The 20,034-nt window shown below is 39.9% G+C and overlaps 1 protein-coding gene across 1 annotated transcript in view; it reads right to left on the bottom strand.

Moving 5' to 3' along the window:
* The window catches only part of LOC138370009 (uncharacterized), a 29,965-nt gene extending 14,884 nt beyond the window's left edge, over positions 1-15,081 (bottom strand). Inside the window, exon 1 of the mRNA XM_069333776.1 lies at positions 13,519-15,081. Within this exon, the coding sequence (XP_069189877.1) occupies positions 13,519-15,081 (1,563 nt within the window). The remainder of the gene's footprint in view (positions 1-13,518) is intronic.
* Between the last annotated feature and the right edge of the window lie 4,953 nt (positions 15,082-20,034).

Below are 20,034 nucleotides of genomic sequence, written 5' to 3'. Positions count from 1 at the left end.
CTCTCCGACCGTTGTCACCACCTCTCCGTCCGTTGTCACCACCTCTCCGACCGTTGTCACCACCTCTCCGACCGTTGTCACCACCTCTCCGTCCGTTGTCACCACCTCTCCGTCCGTTGTCACCACCTCTCCGTCCGTTGTCACCACCTCTCCGTCCGTTGTCACCAGTAGTAGGGATGACATGCCACAGAACATTTTTTTTTTCAGGTCAAATATCGTCTGTGCGGGCCATGGTTTTCAGGTTCCAAAGGGAAAATATCGTCTGTGCGGGCCAGGGTTTTCAGATTCCAATATCGTCGGTGTGAGCCAGGGTTTTGAGGTTCCAATATCTCGCGTGTGAGCCAGGGTTTTCAGGTAAATTTTGTGTCACAGATTTTAGAAGTATGGAATTCTTATGAGAAAAATAATTTCCAAGACATAGAAGTTTGTTAAGGCCTTATGGGACAAATTCAAGTATCGTATATAGCTCTTTAGGGTTTCCATGAGAACTCTACGGACATGTTTTACATGTTTTCAACTTAGAAAAATCGTCTATGTAATCCTTAGTTATTCATATAAATTTAGAAAATCACCTGTGTAAGTCATGGTTTTCAAGTCTCATACCTCACACCCCCCTCCCTCCCTCCCCCTTACCTCGCAATCTGTCGCGTCACCTTTATTTACTTTACGCCCGGACAGCCAGACCTCTTATCTTATCTTCTCCATAATAATATCTGGACCGTCCCTCCTCTCTCTCTCTCTCCTTTCATTCAGTTCAGTTCAACTATTTTCCAACATCGTATGTTTGCTCCTTTTCATTAAGCAAGTCAGTTTTACACAAATAAATCATGTTAGTAAGCAAGTTCTAGCTCACGTTCCCCCACCTTAGTCCCCTGTCATATAATGAATACTATCATTCCAATCCCTCTAAAATTTAAAAATAATCATATTTCAAATGTAGTTCAATACAGTAATTTAGTTACCAAGCTCCAGCGCTTGTCCTCCGCCTTAGCTCTCTCTCGTATCTTCGTTAGTAACAGTCCAATTTCCCTGAAATTTTTACCCTCTGTATTTCAGGCTCCGTAAATAAGATCAAAACAGTTATCGAGCTCCAGCGCTTGTCCCCCACCTTAGTTCGTTTATACAAGATCGTTAGTAACAGTCCAATTTCCCTGAAATTTTTACCCTCTGTATTTCAGACACCGTAAATAAAATCAAGTCAGTTATCGAGCTCCAGCTCTCGTCCCCGCCTTAGTTCTCCTTCGTATCTTTGTAAATAACCCATCAATTTCCCTAAAATTTAAAGCAGACATACTTCAAAGTTAGTAAATAAAATCAAGTCAGTTATCGAGCTCCAGCTCTCGTCCCCGCCTTAGTTCTCTTTCATATCTTTGTAAATAAACCATCAATTTCCCTGAAATTTTTACCCGCTGTATTTCAGACATAGTAAATATGAAGTAAACAATTATAAAACTCTAGCTCTTGTCCTCCGTCCAAGTTCACTCCTGTAAATTCATTACTCTCAGTCCAAATCCCCCTGAGATTTAAACACCCAACTACATTTTCAGACATAGTAAATAAAAACCAGTTCAGTTATCAAGTTTCAACTCTTGTGCCCCAGCTTAGTTCATTTGTACAAGTTCTTTATTTTCCAACTAAATCACCATGATATTTAAGATCACCTTATTTCTAACCTAGTAAAATTAATCGGGGCATTAACCAAGCTACATTTCCTCAGCCTTAGATCATCAAACATAATTATATCCGACCAAGTTCCTCTCCTGCCTATCTGTTTATCAGAATAATTACATTACCCTCCCCTCCCCAACGTATCCAAACCTTCAATAATCGTACTGTATTTGCATATTTTCTCTATATTCAGCTATGTTCTTCACTTTTTGTCCATGTTTTCTGTGTTCACTCCATGTTCTTCAAATATTCACAGTCCCATTCAGTTCATATTTTCACAAGTATCTCCATTTTTTCTGTAATCTTTCTCTTAGTCTCATTACTTTCTCTACAAATTCTAGTCATATTTTCTATGTTTTCATGTTCATCACATGTTCTCTTTACAACTTTTATACTCAATATTCATGCTAACTTCCATATTTTTGTGTTCTTTGTCAATATTCATGTTCCTCTACAAGTTCATGTTCCTCACAAGATCACTTCGTTTTTCACCTTCACTTACATGTTTTCTACTTTCTTTGTCATATTCTCCATGTTCTTCACATGTCCATTGTTCATTCTTTGTATTCCCTATTCTCCTTATCATGTTTTCATGTTCTCTGTAAGTTCATATTCCCAGCATGTTCACTGTATTCATCAACTTTTCTTACATGTGTTCTTTGCCATGTTCCCCATATGTTCTCTGGGTTTTTCCCCTTACATGTTATTTAACGTTCCTTAACTAAAAAAATCTTTCGCCAATCAACTAAAAACATAGTCACTTTCGTCATTTCTCAACTAAACTTATTATCCAGTCAACTAAAAATAGTCAGAAATAGCCTCGTCCAACACTGTTCTTAACTAAAACAACCTTTCTCTTAGCTAAAAATTGTCAAAGGAAACTTCTTTCAGCACTTTCTTAACAGCCGCTATGTTTCATCAAGAAAAATTGTCAAAGGAAACTTTCCAAAACTGTTCATAACTAGCTTTTATCCATCGTCAATCAACTAAAAATAATAACTTTCATCATTTCTTAACTAAACTTATTCCCCAGTCATCAGAAAATAACCATGTTCTTCATGTTTCATTGTCATTTCATAACTAAAATTATCCATCAATCAACAGAAAAAGCCATGTTCATCATGTTTTGTCTTTTTGCTTAACTAAAATTATGTTTTGTCAAGTAAGAAAAATAACCAAAGATATCTTTCATCGCTGTTCTTAACTGACATTATACTTTGGGGGAGCACAAAAAATAGTCTCCCTCGTCATGTTTTCTCTTTTTCCATAACTAAAAGTATTCATCAGTCAACTAAAAAATAGTCACTTCATCATGTTTCCTTGTCATTTCTTAACTGAAATATCACTTCTCTCATCAGAAAATAGTCATGTGTAGCCTCTTTCCAACACTGTTCTTAACTAAAGTAGCCTTTCACTTCGCTAAAATAGTCATATTCATCATTGTTCCTAACTAAAATTATATGTCGTTAAGTAAGAAATATAGTCAAAGACTCTCTTCGAGACATCAAGGACTTACTCAAAGACATCAAAGTTGCACTCAAAGACATCCTTTGAGACATCAAAGACATCCTTTAAGACTTCAATGGGACTCTTCGAGATATCAAAAGACACTCTCAAACACTCAAAATTTACTTGCATCCTCAAAGTTAATCTCAGAGGCATAAAAGTTATTCTCGGAGCTATCAAAATTAATCTCTAAAACAACAAAAGTTAATCTCTGTCATCAAAGTTGATCTGCAAGATATCTTCGAGACATCAAAGTTACTTTTCATTACATCAAAGACGCATTCAAATACTACCCATGTTCTCAGAAGTCATTCTCAAAGTCATCAAAGTTATTCAAAGAGCTAACAAAAGTTATTCTCAGAGTCACTTTCGTTCTTCAGAGAAACTTTCCAAAACATCTTTGTTCATCAAAGTTATTCTCAGAGTTAACAAAGGTAATCTCTAACTCACTCTCGTTCATCAAAGTTGTTTCAAAGACATCAAAGTTAATCTCAGAGTTATCCAAAGATATTCTCATGTCCACAAAAGTTAATCCAAGAGACGTCAAAGTTAATCTCAGACATCTTCGTTCATAAAAGTTATTCTCAGAGACATCTAAAGTTATTCTTTAAGACAACAAAGTCTTTCTCAGAGTCATCAAAGTTATTCTCAGAGTCACCTTTGTTATTCAAAGAAGCCTTCTGAGACATCCTCGTTCAACAAAAACTATCCTCAGAGCCATCAAAAAGTTAAATACAGTCGTCAAAGTTATTCTCTAAGTATCTTTTCGTTCATCAGAGAAGCTTTCTAAGACATCTTTGTTCATCCAAGTTGTTCTCTAAGACATCAATCTTGTTCTCTAAGACATCAAACTTGTTTTCAAAGTCATCAAAAGTTAATCTAAGACATCTTTTTTCATCAAAGTTATTTTCAGAGACATCTAAAGTTATTATGTAAGACATAAATGTTATTCTCGAAGTCATCAAAGATATTTTCAGAGACATCTAAAGTTAAATTCTATGTTATAAAAGTTATTCTCAGAGCCATCTAAAGTTAATCTTGGTCATCAAAGTTGTTCTCTAAACATCAATGTTGTTCTCCAAGACATCAAAGATGTTCTCAAAATCATAAAAGTTATTCTCAGAGTCACTTTCGTTCTTCAGAGAAACTTTCCAAAACATCTTTGTTAATCAAAGTTATTCTCAGAGGCATAAAAGTCATTCTCAGAGCTATCAAACTTGTTCTCAAAGTCATCAAACTTATTCACAGAGTCATCAAAGTTAATCTAAGACATCATTTTTCATCAAAGATATTCTCTCTAAACCATCAATGTTCTTCTCTAAGACATAAAAGTTATTCTCAGAGTTACTATGTTACCTTACTTTACCTATCTTACCTAACCTAACCTAACTTTACCTATGTTACCTTACCTTACCTACCTTTTCCTAACTTATCCTGCTTAACCTATCTTACCTAACTTTACCTATGTTACCTTACCTTACCTACCTTTCCTAACTTAACCTGCTTAACCTATCTTACCTAACTTTACCTATCTTACCTATCTTACCTAACTTTACCTATGTTACCTTACCTTACCTACCTTTCCTAACTTAACCTGCTTAACCTATCTTACCTATCTTACATAACTTTACCTATCTTACCTAACTTAACTTTCATAACCTAACTTTACATATCCTAACATAACTTACCTTACCTTCCCTATCTTACCTAACTTTACCTATCCTAACATAACTTACCTTACCTTCCCTAACTTAACCTAACTTTACCTATCCTAACTTAACTTACCTTTCATAACCTAACTTTACCTATCCTAACATAACTTACCTTACCTTCCCTAACTTAACCTAACTTTACCTATCCTAACTTAACTTACCTTTCATAACCTAACTTTACCTATCCTAACATAACTTACCTTACCTTCCCTAACTTAACCTAACTTTACCTATCCTAACTTAACTTACCTAACTTATTCTGCTTAACATAACTTACCTAACTTTACCTATCTTACCTAACTTAACCTGCATAACCTATCTTACCTAACTTTACCTATGTTACCTTACCTTACCTACCTTTCCTAACTTAACCTGCTTAACCTATCTTACCTAACTTTACCTATCTTACCTATCTTACCTAACTTTACCTATGTTACCTTACCTTACCTATCTTTCCTAACTTAACCTGCTTAACCTATCTTACCTAACTTTACCTATCCTAACTTAACTTACCTTTTCATAACCTAACTTTACCTATCCTAACATAACTTACCTTACCTTCCCTATCTTACCTAACTTTACCTATCTTACCTAACTTAACCTGCATAACCTATCTTACCTAACTTTACCTATGTTACCTTACCTTACCTACCTTTCCTAACTTAACCTGCTTAACCTATCTTACCTAACTTTACCTATCTTACCTATCTTACCTAACTTTACCTATGTTACCTTACCTTCCCTACCTTTCCTAACTTAACCTGCTTAACCTATCTTACCTAACTTTACCTATCCTAACTTAACTTACCTTTCATAACCTAACTTTACCTATCCTAACATAACTTACCTTACCTATCATACCTAACTTAACATAACTTACCTTACCTTCCCTATCGTACCTAACTTTACCTATCCTATCCTATCCTAACCTAACTTGCTTTACCTAACTTAATCTTACATTCCCAAACTGATGTATCCTAACTTATCTAGTCAAACCAGACATGATCTAACTTAAGTATTCCTTCTTGTCTTTGTGTTTCGTCAATCATTGTCTCATATTCATTTATTAATTTCATTAGTTAATTTCTCAAATGGTCACTTAAGCATTTCAAGTGCTATTTTGTTAGAGATTGGATATTTAAGCATTTCAAAGAATTATAATTTCTCAAATGGACGTTTTTGCATTTCAAGTGCTATTTGTTAGAGATTGGATATTTAACCATTTCAAAGGATTTTTGTTATATATGGGAACTCACTCGTTTCAAGGGCTAATTTCTCAAATGGTAATTTTTGCAGATCAAGGGTTATTTGTTAAAGTTCATCAAGTTGCCCATAAGTTGTATTTATTATGTTTGTTATCATATGTTCTTATTCCCCAACCCCTTAACCTAACCTCTTGTAATCTTAGTGTATTAGTAGGTTCTATCTTATGTTCTTATTCCCCAACCCCTTAACCTAACCTCTTGTAATCTTAGTGTATTAGTAGGTTCTATCTTATGTTCTTATTCCCCAACCCTTTAACCTAACCTTTCAGATGTAGTTTGTTGAATATATTATCCTTTAACCTAACCTTTCAGATGTAGTTTGTTGAATATATTATCCTTTTCCTAACCTTTCAGATGTAGTTTGTTGAATATATTATCCTTTTCCTAACCTTTCAGATGTAGTTTGTTGAATATATTATCCTTTTCCTAACCTTTCACAAGTAGTTTTGTTTCTCCTTTTTGTATATTTTTACCCAAACCTTCCTTCCTTCTTTACTTTGTTTTCACATATAAGTTCATTCTTTATCATAGTAATAATAAAATTACAATAGTAAAGAATCAGATCTACTAAGACTTGAAATTGAGAAACAAGAGCTCAAGGGAGTGAGAGCATGAAAGAAGAGCAAGGAGTAAGAGAGAGGGGGCGGAAGAAAATGGGACCAAAGAAGAGAGAATGAGAGAGAGTGTGGGCATGGGAGCACTAAGACTTGAATTGAGAAAAAGAAAAACTAAGTGAATGAGAATGAGGGTGTGAGAATGGGAGCAATAAGACTTGAATTTGAGAAACAAGAGAGCATTTGAGCAAATGAGGGAGAGAGAGGGGGAGGAAGAGAGAGAATAAGGGAGAGAGATAGAAAAGAAGGGTTAGAAGGAGTAGGAGAATCAAAGTAAAGAAGGAAGGAAGGTTTGGGTAAAAATATACAAAAAGGAGAAACAAAACTACTTCTGAAAGGTTAGGAAAAGGATAATATATTCAACAAACTACATCTGAAAGGTTAGGAAAAGGATAATATATTCAACAAACTACATCTGAAAGGTTAGGAAAAGGATAATATATTCAACAAACTACATCTGAAAGGTTAGGTTAAAGGATAATATATTCAACAAACTACATCTGAAAGGTTAGGTTAAAGGGTTGGGGAATAAGAACATAAGATAGAACCTACTAATACACTAAGATTACAAGAGGTTAGGTTAAGGGGTTGGGGAATAAGAACATAAGATAGAACCTACTAATACACTAAGATTACAAGAGGTTAGGTTAAGGGGTTGGGGAATAAGAACATATGATAACAAACATAATAAATACAACTTATGGGCAACTTGATGAACTTTAACAAATAACCCTTGATCTGCAAAAATTACCATTTGAGAAATTAGCCCTTGAAACGAGTGAGTTCCCATATATAACAAAAATCCTTTGAAATGGTTAAATATCCAATCTCTAACAAATAGCACTTGAAATGCAAAAACGTCCATTTGAGAAATTATAATTCTTTGAAATGCTTAAATATCCAATCTCTAACAAAATAGCACTTGAAATGCTTAAGTGACCATTTGAGAAATTAACTAATGAAATTAATAAATGAATATGAGACAATGATTGACGAAACACAAAGACAAGAAGGAATACTTAAGTTAGATCATGTCTGGTTTGACTAGATAAGTTAGGATACATCAGTTTGGGAATGTAAGATTAAGTTAGGTAAAGCAAGTTAGGTTAGGATAGGATAGGATAGGTAAAGTTAGGTACGATAGGGAAGGTAAGGTAAGTTATGTTAAGTTAGGTATGATAGGTAAGGTAAGTTATGTTAGGATAGGTAAAGTTAGGTTATGAAAGGTAAGTTAAGTTAGGATAGGTAAAGTTAGGTAAGATAGGTTAAGCAGGTTAAGTTAGGAAAGGTAGGGAAGGTAAGGTAACATAGGTAAAGTTAGGTAAGATAGGTAAGATAGGTAAAGTTAGGTAAGATAGGTTAAGCAGGTTAAGTTAGGAAAGGTAGGTAAGGTAAGGTAACATAGGTAAAGTTAGGTAAGATAGGTTATGCAGGTTAAGTTAGGTAAGATAGGTAAAGTTAGGTAAGATAGGGAAGGTAAGGTAAGTTATGTTAGGATAGGTAAAGTTAGGTTATGAAAAGGTAAGTTAAGTTAGGATAGGTAAAGTTAGGTAAGATAGGTTAAGCAGGTTAAGTTAGGAAAGATAGGTAAGGTAAGGTAACATAGGTAAAGTTAGGTAAGATAGGTAAGATAGGTAAAGTTAGGTAAGATAGGTTAAGCAGGTTAAGTTAGGAAAGGTAGGTAAGGTAAGGTAACATAGGTAAAGTTAGGTAAGATAGGTTATGCAGGTTAAGTTAGGTAAGATAGGTAAAGTTAGGTAAGTTATGTTAAGCAGAATAAGTTAGGTAAGTTAAGTTAGGATAGGTAAAGTTAGGTTAAGTTAGGGAAGGTAAGGTAAGTTATGTTAGGATAGGTAAAGTTAGGTTATGAAAGGTAAGTTAAGTTAGGATAGGTAAAGTTAGGTTAAGTTAGGGAAGGTAAGGTAAGTTATGTTAGGATAGGTAAAGTTAGGTTATGAAAGGTAAGTTAAGTTAGGATAGGTAAAGTTAGGTTAAGTTAGGGAAGGTAAGGTAAGTTATGTTAGGATAGGTAAAGTTAGGTAAGATAGGGAAGGTAAGGTAAGTTATGTTAGGATATGTAAAGTTAGGTTATGAAAGTTAAGTTAGGTAAGATAGGTAAAGTTATGTAAGATAGGTAAGATAGGTTAAGCAGGTTAAGTTAGGAAAGGTAGGTAAGGTAAGGTAACATAGGTAAAGTTAGGTAAGATAGGTAAGATAGGTAAAGTTAGGTAAGATAGGTTAAGCAGGTTAAGTTAGGAAAGGTAGGTAAGGTAAGGTAACATAGGTAAAGTTAGGTAAGATAGGTTAAGCAGGATAAGTTAGGAAAAGGTAGGTAAGGTAAGGTAACATAGGTAAAGTTAGGTTAGGTTAGGTAAGATAGGTAAAGTAAGGTAACATAGTAACTCTGAGAATAACTTTTATGTCTTAGAGAAGAACATTGATGGTTTAGAGAGAATATCTTTGATGAAAAATGATGTCTTAGATTAACTTTGATGACTCTGTGAATAAGTTTGATGACTTTGAGAACAAGTTTGATAGCTCTGAGAATGACTTTTATGCCTCTGAGAATAACTTTGATTAACAAAGATGTTTTGGAAAGTTTCTCTGAAGAACGAAAGTGACTCTGAGAATAACTTTTATGATTTTGAGAACATCTTTGATGTCTTGGAGAACAACATTGATGTTTAGAGAACAACTTTGATGACCAAGATTAACTTTAGATGGCTCTGAGAATAACTTTTATAACATAGAATTTAACTTTAGATGTCTCTGAAAATATCTTTGATGACTTCGAGAATAACATTTATGTCTTACATAATAACTTTAGATGTCTCTGAAAATAACTTTGATGAAAAAAGATGTCTTAGATTAACTTTTGATGACTTTGAAAACAAGTTTGATGTCTTAGAGAACAAGATTGATGTCTTAGAGAACAACTTGGATGAACAAAGATGTCTTAGAAAGCTTCTCTGATGAACGAAAAGATACTTAGAGAATAACTTTGACGACTGTATTTAACTTTTTGATGGCTCTGAGGATAGTTTTTGTTGAACGAGGATGTCTCAGAAGGCTTCTTTGAATAACAAAGGTGACTCTGAGAATAACTTTGATGACTCTGAGAAAGACTTTGTTGTCTTAAAGAATAACTTTAGATGTCTCTGAGAATAACTTTTATGAACGAAGATGTCTGAGATTAACTTTGACGTCTCTTGGATTAACTTTTGTGGACATGAGAATATCTTTGGATAACTCTGAGATTAACTTTGATGTCTTTGAAACAACTTTGATGAACGAGAGTGAGTTAGAGATTACCTTTGTTAACTCTGAGAATAACTTTGATGAACAAAGATGTTTTGGAAAGTTTCTCTGAAGAACGAAAGTGACTCTGAGAATAACTTTTGTTAGCTCTTTGAATAACTTTGATGACTTTGAGAATGACTTCTGAGAACATGGGTAGTATTTGAATGCGTCTTTGATGTAATGAAAAGTAACTTTGATGTCTCGAAGATATCTTGCAGATCAACTTTGATGACAGAGATTAACTTTTGTTGTTTTAGAGATTAATTTTGATAGCTCCGAGAATAACTTTTATGCCTCTGAGATTAACTTTGAGGATGCAAGTAAATTTTGAGTGTTTGAGAGTGTCTTTTGATATCTCGAAGAGTCCCATTGAAGTCTTAAAGGATGTCTTTGATGTCTCAAAGGATGTCTTTGAGTGCAACTTTGATGTCTTTGAGTAAGTCCTTGATGTCTCGAAGAGAGTCTTTGACTATATTTCTTACTTAACGACATATAATTTTAGTTAGGAACAATGATGAATATGACTATTTTAGCGAAGTGAAAGGCTACTTTAGTTAAGAACAGTGTTGGAAAGAGGCTACACATGACTATTTTCTGATGAGAGAAGTGATATTTCAGTTAAGAAATGACAAGGAAACATGATGAAGTGACTATTTTTTAGTTGACTGATGAATACTTTTAGTTATGGAAAAAGAGAAAACATGACGAGGGAGACTATTTTTTGTGCTCCCCCAAAGTATAATGTCAGTTAAGAACAGCGATGAAAGATATCTTTGGTTATTTTTCTTACTTGACAAAACATAATTTTAGTTAAGCAAAAAGACAAAACATGATGAACATGGCTTTTTCTGTTGATTGATGGATAATTTTAGTTATGAAATGACAATGAAACATGAAGAACATGGTTATTTTCTGATGACTGGGGAATAAGTTTAGTTAAGAAATGATGAAAGTTATTATTTTTAGTTGATTGACGATGGATAAAAGCTAGTTATGAACAGTTTTGGAAAGTTTCCTTTGACAATTTTTCTTGATGAAACATAGCGGCTGTTAAGAAAGTGCTGAAAGAAGTTTCCTTTGACAATTTTTAGCTAAGAGAAAGGTTGTTTTAGTTAAGAACAGTGTTGAACGAGGCTATTTCTGACTATTTTTAGTTGACTGGATAATAAGTTTAGTTGAGAAATGACGAAAGTGACTATGTTTTTAGTTGATTGGCGAAAGATTTTTTTAGTTAAGGAACGTTAAATAACATGTAAGGGGAAAAACCCAGAGAACATATGGGGAACATGGCAAAGAACACATGTAAGAAAAGTTGATGAATACAGTGAACATGCTGGGAATATGAACTTACAGAGAACATGAAAACATGATAAGGAGAATAGGGAATACAAAGAATGAACAATGGACATGTGAAGAACATGGAGAATATGACAAAGAAAGTAGAAAACATGTAAGTGAAGGTGAAAAACGAAGTGATCTTGTGAGGAACATGAACTTGTAGAGGAACATGAATATTGACAAAGAACACAAAAATATGGAAGTTAGCATGAATATTGAGTATAAAAGTTGTAAAGAGAACATGTGATGAACATGAAAACATAGAAAATATGACTAGAATTTGTAGAGAAAGTAATGAGACTAAGAGAAAGATTACAGAAAAAATGGAGATACTTGTGAAAATATGAACTGAATGGGACTGTGAATATTTGAAGAACATGGAGTGAACACAGAAAACATGGACAAAAAGTGAAGAACATAGCTGAATATAGAGAAAATATGCAAATACAGTACGATTATTGAAGGTTTGGATACGTTGGGGAGGGGAGGGTAATGTAATTATTCTGATAAACAGATAGGCAGGAGAGGAACTTGGTCGGATATAATTATGTTTGATGATCTAAGGCTGAGGAAATGTAGCTTGGTTAATGCCCCGATTAATTTTACTACGTTAGAAATAAGGTGATCTTAAATATCATGGTGATTTAGTTGGAAAATAAAGAACTTGTACAAATGAACTAAGCTGGGGCACAAGAGTTGAAACTTGATAACTGAACTGGTTTTTATTTACTATGTCTGAAAATGTAGTTGGGTGTTTAAATCTCAGGGGGATTTGGACTGAGAGTAATGAATTTACAGGAGTGAACTTGGACGGAGGACAAGAGCTAGAGTTTTATAATTGTTTACTTCATATTTACTATGTCTGAAATACAGCGGGTAAAAATTTCAGGGAAATTGATGGTTTATTTACAAAGATATGAAAGAGAACTAAGGCGGGGACGAGAGCTGGAGCTCGATAACTGACTTGATTTTATTTACTAACTTTGAAGTATGTCTGCTTTAAATTTTAGGGAAATTGATGGGTTATTTACAAAGATACGAAGGAGAACTAAGGCGGGGACGAGAGCTGGAGCTCGATAACTGACTTGATTTTATTTACGGTGTCTGAAATACAGAGGGTAAAAATTTCAGGGAAATTGGACTGTTACTAACGATCTTGTATAAACGAACTAAGGTGGGGGACAAGCGCTGGAGCTCGATAACTGTTTTGATCTTATTTACGGAGCCTGAAATACAGAGGGTAAAAATTTCAGGGAAATTGGACTGTTACTAACGAAGATACGAGAGAGAGCTAAGGCGGAGGACAAGCGCTGGAGCTTGGTAACTAAATTACTGTATTGAACTACATTTGAAATATGATTATTTTTAAATTTTAGAGGGATTGGAATGATAGTATTCATTATATGACAGGGGACTAAGGTGGGGGAACGTGAGCTAGAACTTGCTTACTAACATGATTTATTTGTGTAAAACTGACTTGCTTAATGAAAAGGAGCAAACATACGATGTTGGAAAATAGTTGAACTGAACTGAATGAAAGGAGAGAGAGAGAGAGGAGGGACGGTCCAGATATTATTATGGAGAAGATAAGATAAGAGGTCTGGCTGTCCGGGCGTAAAGTAAATAAAGGTGACGCGACAGATTGCGAGGTAAGGGGGAGGGAGGGAGGGGGGTGTGAGGTATGAGACTTGAAAACCATGACTTACACAGGTGATTTTCTAAATTTATATGAATAACTAAGGATTACATAGACGATTTTTCTAAGTTGAAAACATGTAAAACATGTCCGTAGAGTTCTCATGGAAACCCTAAAGAGCTATATACGATACTTGAATTTGTCCCATAAGGCCTTAACAAACTTCTATGTCTTGGAAATTATTTTTCTCATAAGAATTCCATACTTCTAAAATCTGTGACACAAAATTTACCTGAAAACCCTGGCTCACACGCGAGATATTGGAACCTCAAAACCCTGGCTCACACCGACGATATTGGAATCTGAAAACCCTGGCCCGCACAGACGATATTTTCCCTTTGGAACCTGAAAACCATGGCCCGCACAGACGATATTTGACCTGAAAAAAAAAATGTTCTGTGGCATGTCATCCCTACTACTGTCACCACCTCTCCGTCCGTTGTCACCACCTCTCCGACCGTTGTCACCACCTCTCCGACCGTTGTCACCACCTCTCCGACCGTTGTCACCACCTCTCCGACCGTTGTCACCACCTCTCCGACCGTTGTCACCACCTCTCCGTCCGTTGTCACCACCTCTTCGACCGTTGTCACCACCTCTCCGACCGTTGTCACCACCTCTCCGACCGTTGTCACCACCTCTCCGACCGTTGTCACCACCTCTCCGTCCGTTGTCACCACCTCTCCGACCGTTGTCACCACCTCTCCGACCGTTGTCACCACCTCTCCGTCCGTTGTCACCACCTCTCCGACCGTTGTCACCACCTCTCCGACCGTTGTCACCACCTCTCCGTCCGTTGTCACCACCTCTCCGACCGTTGTCACCACCTCTCCGACCGTTGTCACCACCTCTCCGACCGTTGTCACCACCTCTCCGACCGTTGTCACCACCTCTCCGACCGTTGTCACCACCTCTCCGTCCGTTGTCACCACCTCTCCGTCCGTTGTCACCATCTCTCCGTCCGTTGTCACCACCTCTCCGACCGTTGTCACCACCTCTCCGTCCGTTGTCACCACCTCTCCGTCCGTTGTCACCACCTCTCCGTCCGTTGTCACCACCTCTCCGACCGTTGTCACCACCTCTCCGTCCGTTGTCACCACCTCTCCGTCCGTTGTCACCACCTCTCCGTCCGTTGTCACCACCTCTCCGTCCGTTGTCACCACCTCTCCGTCCGTTGTCACCACCTCTCCGTCCGTTGTCACCACCTCTCCGTCCGTTGTCACCACCTCTCCGTCCGTTGTCACCACCTCACCGACCGTTGTCACCACCTCTCCGACCGTTGTCACCACCTCTCCGACCGTTGTCACCACCTCTCCGTCCGTTGTCACCACCTCTCCGTCCGTTGTCACCACCTCTCCGTCCGTTGTCACCACCTCTCCGTCCGTTGCCACCACCTCTCCGTCCGTTGTCACCACCTCTCCGACCGTTGTCACCACCTCACCGACCGTTGTCACCACCTCTCCGACCGTTGTCACCACCTCTCCGTCCGTTGTCACCACCTCTCCGTCCGTTGTCACCATCTCTCCGACCGTTGTCACCACCTCTCCGACCGTTGTCACCACCTCTCCGTCCGTTGTCACCACCTCTCCGTCCGTTGTCACCACCTCTCCGACCGTTGTCACCACCTCTCCGACCGTTGTCACCACCTCTCCGTCCGTTGTCACCACCTCTCCGACCGTTGTCACCACCTCTCCGTCCGTTGTCACCACCTCTCCGTCCGTTGTCACCATCTCTCCGACCGTTGTCACCACCTCTCCGACCGTTGTCACCACCTCTCCGTCCGTTGTCACCACCTCTCCGACCGTTGTCACCACCTCTCCGTCCGTTGTCACCACCTCTCCGTCCGTTGTCACCATCTCTCCGACCGTTGTCACCACCTCTCCGACCGTTGTCACCACCTCTCCGTCCGTTGTCACCACCTCTCCGACCGTTGTCACCACCTCTCCGTCCGTTGTCACCACCTCTCCGTCCGTTGTCACCATCTCTCCGACCGTTGTCACCACCTCTCCGACCGTTGTCACCACCTCTCCGTCCGTTGTCACCACCTCTCCGACCGTTGTCACCACCTCTCCGTGTGTCCTAGTGACCTAATCAGAGGTGACCTGAGACGTCACGAGGCGGCCGACTGGGCCAAGGACCCTCACTGTGTTCTGGTGTCAGTAAGTGTGTCTGCTGGCCCCCTGGTGCTTGGTAATGCTGTTTACTGCTGGTGAGTTACTGGTGGTATCCCTCGAGGTCTTGTTGTGTCTAGCTTGTGATTGGTCTGACTGAGGAGCCCAAATGAGCGATATAGAACGAAACTTGCTGGAAAACTAGATGGAGTTTGCATGGAGAGTTGCGGTGACCCAGCAGCTGTCAACCTGAGGGCTGCCCAGCAAGGACTGATACACTGGGATGGTGAGCAAGGCGAGGACCCTAACATTGAGGTTAGTGATATAATCTTGGTGTTGTTATCGGTAATGGTAATTTTGTTCGTCACGGTTTGGTTAACAGTACATCGTAGAAAATGTTGCAGTGAACGGTAATTACGTGGTTAAATTGCCCAATTGTCCCTAGAAATTACAGTGTGGTAAGTGTATAGAATCAAGTATTAGAAGCGAGGAGCATCACTAACTAGCGAACGTAGCAACGTCGAGGTAACGTAAGCATGACAGTAAGGGTTGGTGCGCATCCACATGGACGGTGGGGGATTGAACGCCGACCTGCATGAAGCGAGACCGTCGCTCTACCGTCCAGCCCAAATTGTTAGTTGAAGCTCAGTATCGCGCAAGATGAGCACCGGATGTTGCAACGTGTCGGGAGTTACGGTGAATTTTAAGCGACAAGATTGATGTATAAGTCACTAAGTTGACAGTTGATGACGAAGGTGATGAGTGACTGCTGTGTGAGGTATGTATACCCCCGTGAAGGTGATGGAGGTGAAGGTGAGGTATGTATACCCCCGTGAAGGTGATGGAGGTGAAGGTGAGGTATGTATACCCCCGTGAAGGTGAGGTATGTATACCCCCGTGAAGGTGAGGTATGTATACCCCCGTGAAGGTGAGGTATGTATACCCCCGTGAAGGTGAGGTATGTATACCCCCGTGAAGGTGAGGTATGTATACCCCCGTGAAGGTGATGGAGGTGAAGGTGAGGTATGTATACCCCCGTGAAGGTGAGGTATGTATACCCCCGTGAAGGTGAGGTATGTATACCCCCGTGAAGGTGATATAGGTGATGGTGAGGTATCAAAATTACTCCGTGGCAAATTACCAGCCTTTTTGAACATATGATCAGACTGTCGTGTGAGAGAGGAAGACTGTCTGTCAGTGGTAACCATCGTTTGTTGTGGACAAATATCGTGATGACAACCGTCTTCTGACAGAAGGTAGACTTATCAGACCGAGCGTCTACTATTGCCATTGCAGGAAATACCTCAACAGTGCATGTAATCAACAGCCTTAGGTGCAGTTCAAGTTATCAAGAATGTGTGGGTTGAATTGTGTGTTTAGTCTCGTGACTGTGACATTGCCTGCACTATAGGTACCGTGGCTCTAGTCGGCGTGTTTGGGGTGTGGGAGGAGAGCACAGCCTTCTGTACTGAGAGTACTTAATTTGGACAAATATAATATTGAAATGTAATTAAATAATAAAATAAATAATAAAAATAAATACAATAATTTAATATTGAATTTGGACAAACCAGGTAAAAGTATTGTCCTCGTGTTGCTAATAAAACCTAACCTAACCCACCCTAGGCCTAATACAAGCTATCTGAGGCCTAATAAAGTACATATATGTACTATACTAAGCCTAAGAATATTTAAGTTTGTTTTTTAGCTATATTTTTACCCGAAGTTTATGAATAGTACTAATTTTTGCAAATTGTCCATTACGTCAATATATGTACGAAGGTCCACATAATTGTGGGAGCCGGTCGGCCGAGCGGACAGCACGCTGGACTTTTGATCCTGTGGTCCCGGGTTCAATCCCGGGCGCCGGCGAGAAACAATGGGTAGAGTTCCTTTCACCCTATGCCCCTGTTACCTAGCAGTAAAATAGGTACCTGGGTGTTAGTCAGCTGTCACGGGCTGCTTCCTAGGGGTGGAGGCCTGGTCGAGGACCGGGCCGCGGGGACATTAAAGCCCCCAAATCATCTCAAGATAACCCCAAGAAGATAGTTACAAAGAGTGCTATCTAAACAGGAGGAGTGGTTGGGGGGAGGAAGAAGGTGGTCCACCCAAGTGGTCACAACGTCACTAAAATGATGTACTAAATTGCCCGAACCTAACCTTCCCGAGGACCGGTAGCATTATGTATGATGTCTGTACTTTTTGAAGGATGCTTGTGGGTTAATTGTGTACGTGCTGGATAGGATACCCGGGGGCGCCCGGGTCTCTCTCCGTCTCTACCTCACTCACACTCTCTCTCTAACTTCCGCCTAGTCTCTCTCACTCCCTCCCAACCGTTCTCTCACTCTTTTCCTACTTGTTCTCTCTCACTATCACATTTTCTATCCTTCCCACCTTCTAATGTTCTCCTTCCCTTCTTCCTTTCCCACCCTCCCACCTTCCATCCCTCCCTCCTTCCCTCCTTCCCTCCTTCCTTCCCTCCTTCCCTACCTCCTTCCCTCCCTCCCACCTTCCATCCCTCCCTCCTTCCCTCCTTCCCTACCTCCTTCCCTCCCTCCCACCTTCCATCCCTCCCTCCTTCCCTCCTTCCCTCCTTCCTTCCCTCCTTCCCTACCTCCTTCCCTCCCTCCCTCCTTCCTTCCCTCCCTCCTTCCTTCCCTCCCTCGTCCCTCTTCCCACCAAGTGACCAAAATATCCAAGTGTAATGCTGATTCACAGTTCTGAATATGTTCAAGGCTGAATATGTTCAGCTGAACAATAGGCTCAAGAGGGTTGAACAATGTGTTCATGCTCACTGTGGACAACCAAACGCACATTTCAGACTACATAGGAGTCCCTGGGTGACGCAATAGAAGACAATCCTACTTGAGAAGGGGCATGGGGTCGACCCTCACTTTGACACACTCCATTCAACCACAATTCACCATGTAGAGTTGAGCGATGGTAGCCGCCGCCGCCGCCACCTGGCCTTCAACTGCGGGCTGATAGACGGACAAACACACAAGCTGTTTTGTTTCTAGATTAGTCGACACTCCACGCTCTGCATTGGTAGGGCGTGGAGGCTCTTCCATAGCTAGCACACATTCTATATTCCAAACAGCCTCGTTTGCATCCAGTGGCTTGTTTCTAATTGAGTTTCTTTGTTATCCTTTGCTCCTTACTGGACTCTTTGCACTCTGGCTCTTGCAGTGGAATTCGTGCATTCTGGCTCATCCAGGGATAATCCATGCATTCTGGCTCATCCAGGGGAATCCATGCATTCTGGCTCATCCAGGGGAATCTATGCATTTTGGCTCATCCAGGGGAATCTATGCATTCTGGCTCATCCAGGGGAATCTATGCATTTTGGCTCATCCAGGGGAATCTATGCATTCTGGCTCATCCAGGGGAATCTATGCATTCTGGCTCATCCAGGGGAATCTATGCATTCTGGCTCATCCAGGGGAATCTATGCATTCTGGCTCATCCAGGGGGAATCTATGCATTCTGGCTCATCCAGGGGAATCCATGCGTTCTGGCTCATCCAGGGGAATCCATGCGTTCTGGCTCATCCAGGGGGAATTCATTCGTTCTGGCTCATCAAGATGTGCCCTGAGCACTGGCTCATCGAACACTGAAGTCTGCACTCTGGATGAGTGACTGACCTCTTCCATCGGAGCTCAACCCCTGGCCTCTCTACACAGTATAGAGTGACTGTACTCATCAGTAAAGGTACAGTCAGTTGTATATACTACATGCTTGCTGTATCTCACACTCCTTTGTTGCACTCTAACACACTCTGATTTCTGCACTCTGATTTAGTCACTATTTTGCTTCACCTTCTGAGAGACATTGACGTCCACCACTCTGACTTATTAACTGATTACGTTCACTCTGGAGCAACAATCTGACTCTGAGTGCAGCCAATGATTAGCGGCACTCAGTCAGGAGGTCAGATTCACGAAGCAGTTACGCAAGCACTTACGAACCTGTACATCTTTTCTCAATCTTTGACGACTTTGTTTACAATAATGAAACAGTTAATGAGCTCCGAAGCACCAGGAGGCTGTTAATAACAATAACAACAGTTGGTTGGCAAGTTTTCATGCTTGTAAACTGTCTAATAAATGTAACAAAAGCCGTCAAAGATTGAGGAAAGATGTACACGTTCGTAAGTACTTGCGTGAATCTGGCCCCCGGTTAGTAATCTTCCCTAGTAGGCTACAGCCCCAACCTGTCCTCACACTTGATGCACAGTAATTGTGAAGCCATTAACCACAGCGTCAAAAGTGCGAATATTTAGCGACATTAAAAGCACTCTCGGAACACTGTCATTAATTTACCAGCTAAACTGTCAGTGATGGAACGCCCTAATTACTCTGAGTTACAGCTTGTTATAATGATGGACGATGTCGGTCTAAATAAAGGTAGGGAGGGGGGAGGTGGAGTGAGGGGAGGAAGCTAATTTTAACAATTTAATGTGGAATTTAATATATCTGAACCGTCAACAGCAAATATAAAAATGCTTTGATGATGAGAGCCGCCCTCCACGGGGTGCTGTAATGGGCAGCCTTTCATCCGGGGTTGAAGGAGTCTCCTCTATGGCCCACCTCCAGATAATTTCCTCTAAATTGGATCATCGTGGTGAGCATTAAAGGGGGCGGCGGCTTGGCTCATCTGCACGCCATGCACAGTAGGGGTGGTGTGGGTCCTATACCAGGGGTAGTGTGGGTCCTATACCAGGGGTAGTGTGGGTCCTATACCAGGGGTAGTGTGGGTCCTATACCAGGGGTAGTGTGGGTCCTATACCAGGGGTAGTGTGGGTCCTATACCAGGGGTAGTGTG

The sequence above is a fragment of the Procambarus clarkii genome, chromosome 30 (assembly GCF_040958095.1).
Source record: "Procambarus clarkii isolate CNS0578487 chromosome 30, FALCON_Pclarkii_2.0, whole genome shotgun sequence".
Taxonomy (NCBI): domain Eukaryota; kingdom Metazoa; phylum Arthropoda; class Malacostraca; order Decapoda; family Cambaridae; genus Procambarus; species Procambarus clarkii.
The sequence above is the reverse complement of the archived record's forward strand: the minus strand, read 5'-3'. Positions and strand labels throughout refer to the sequence as shown.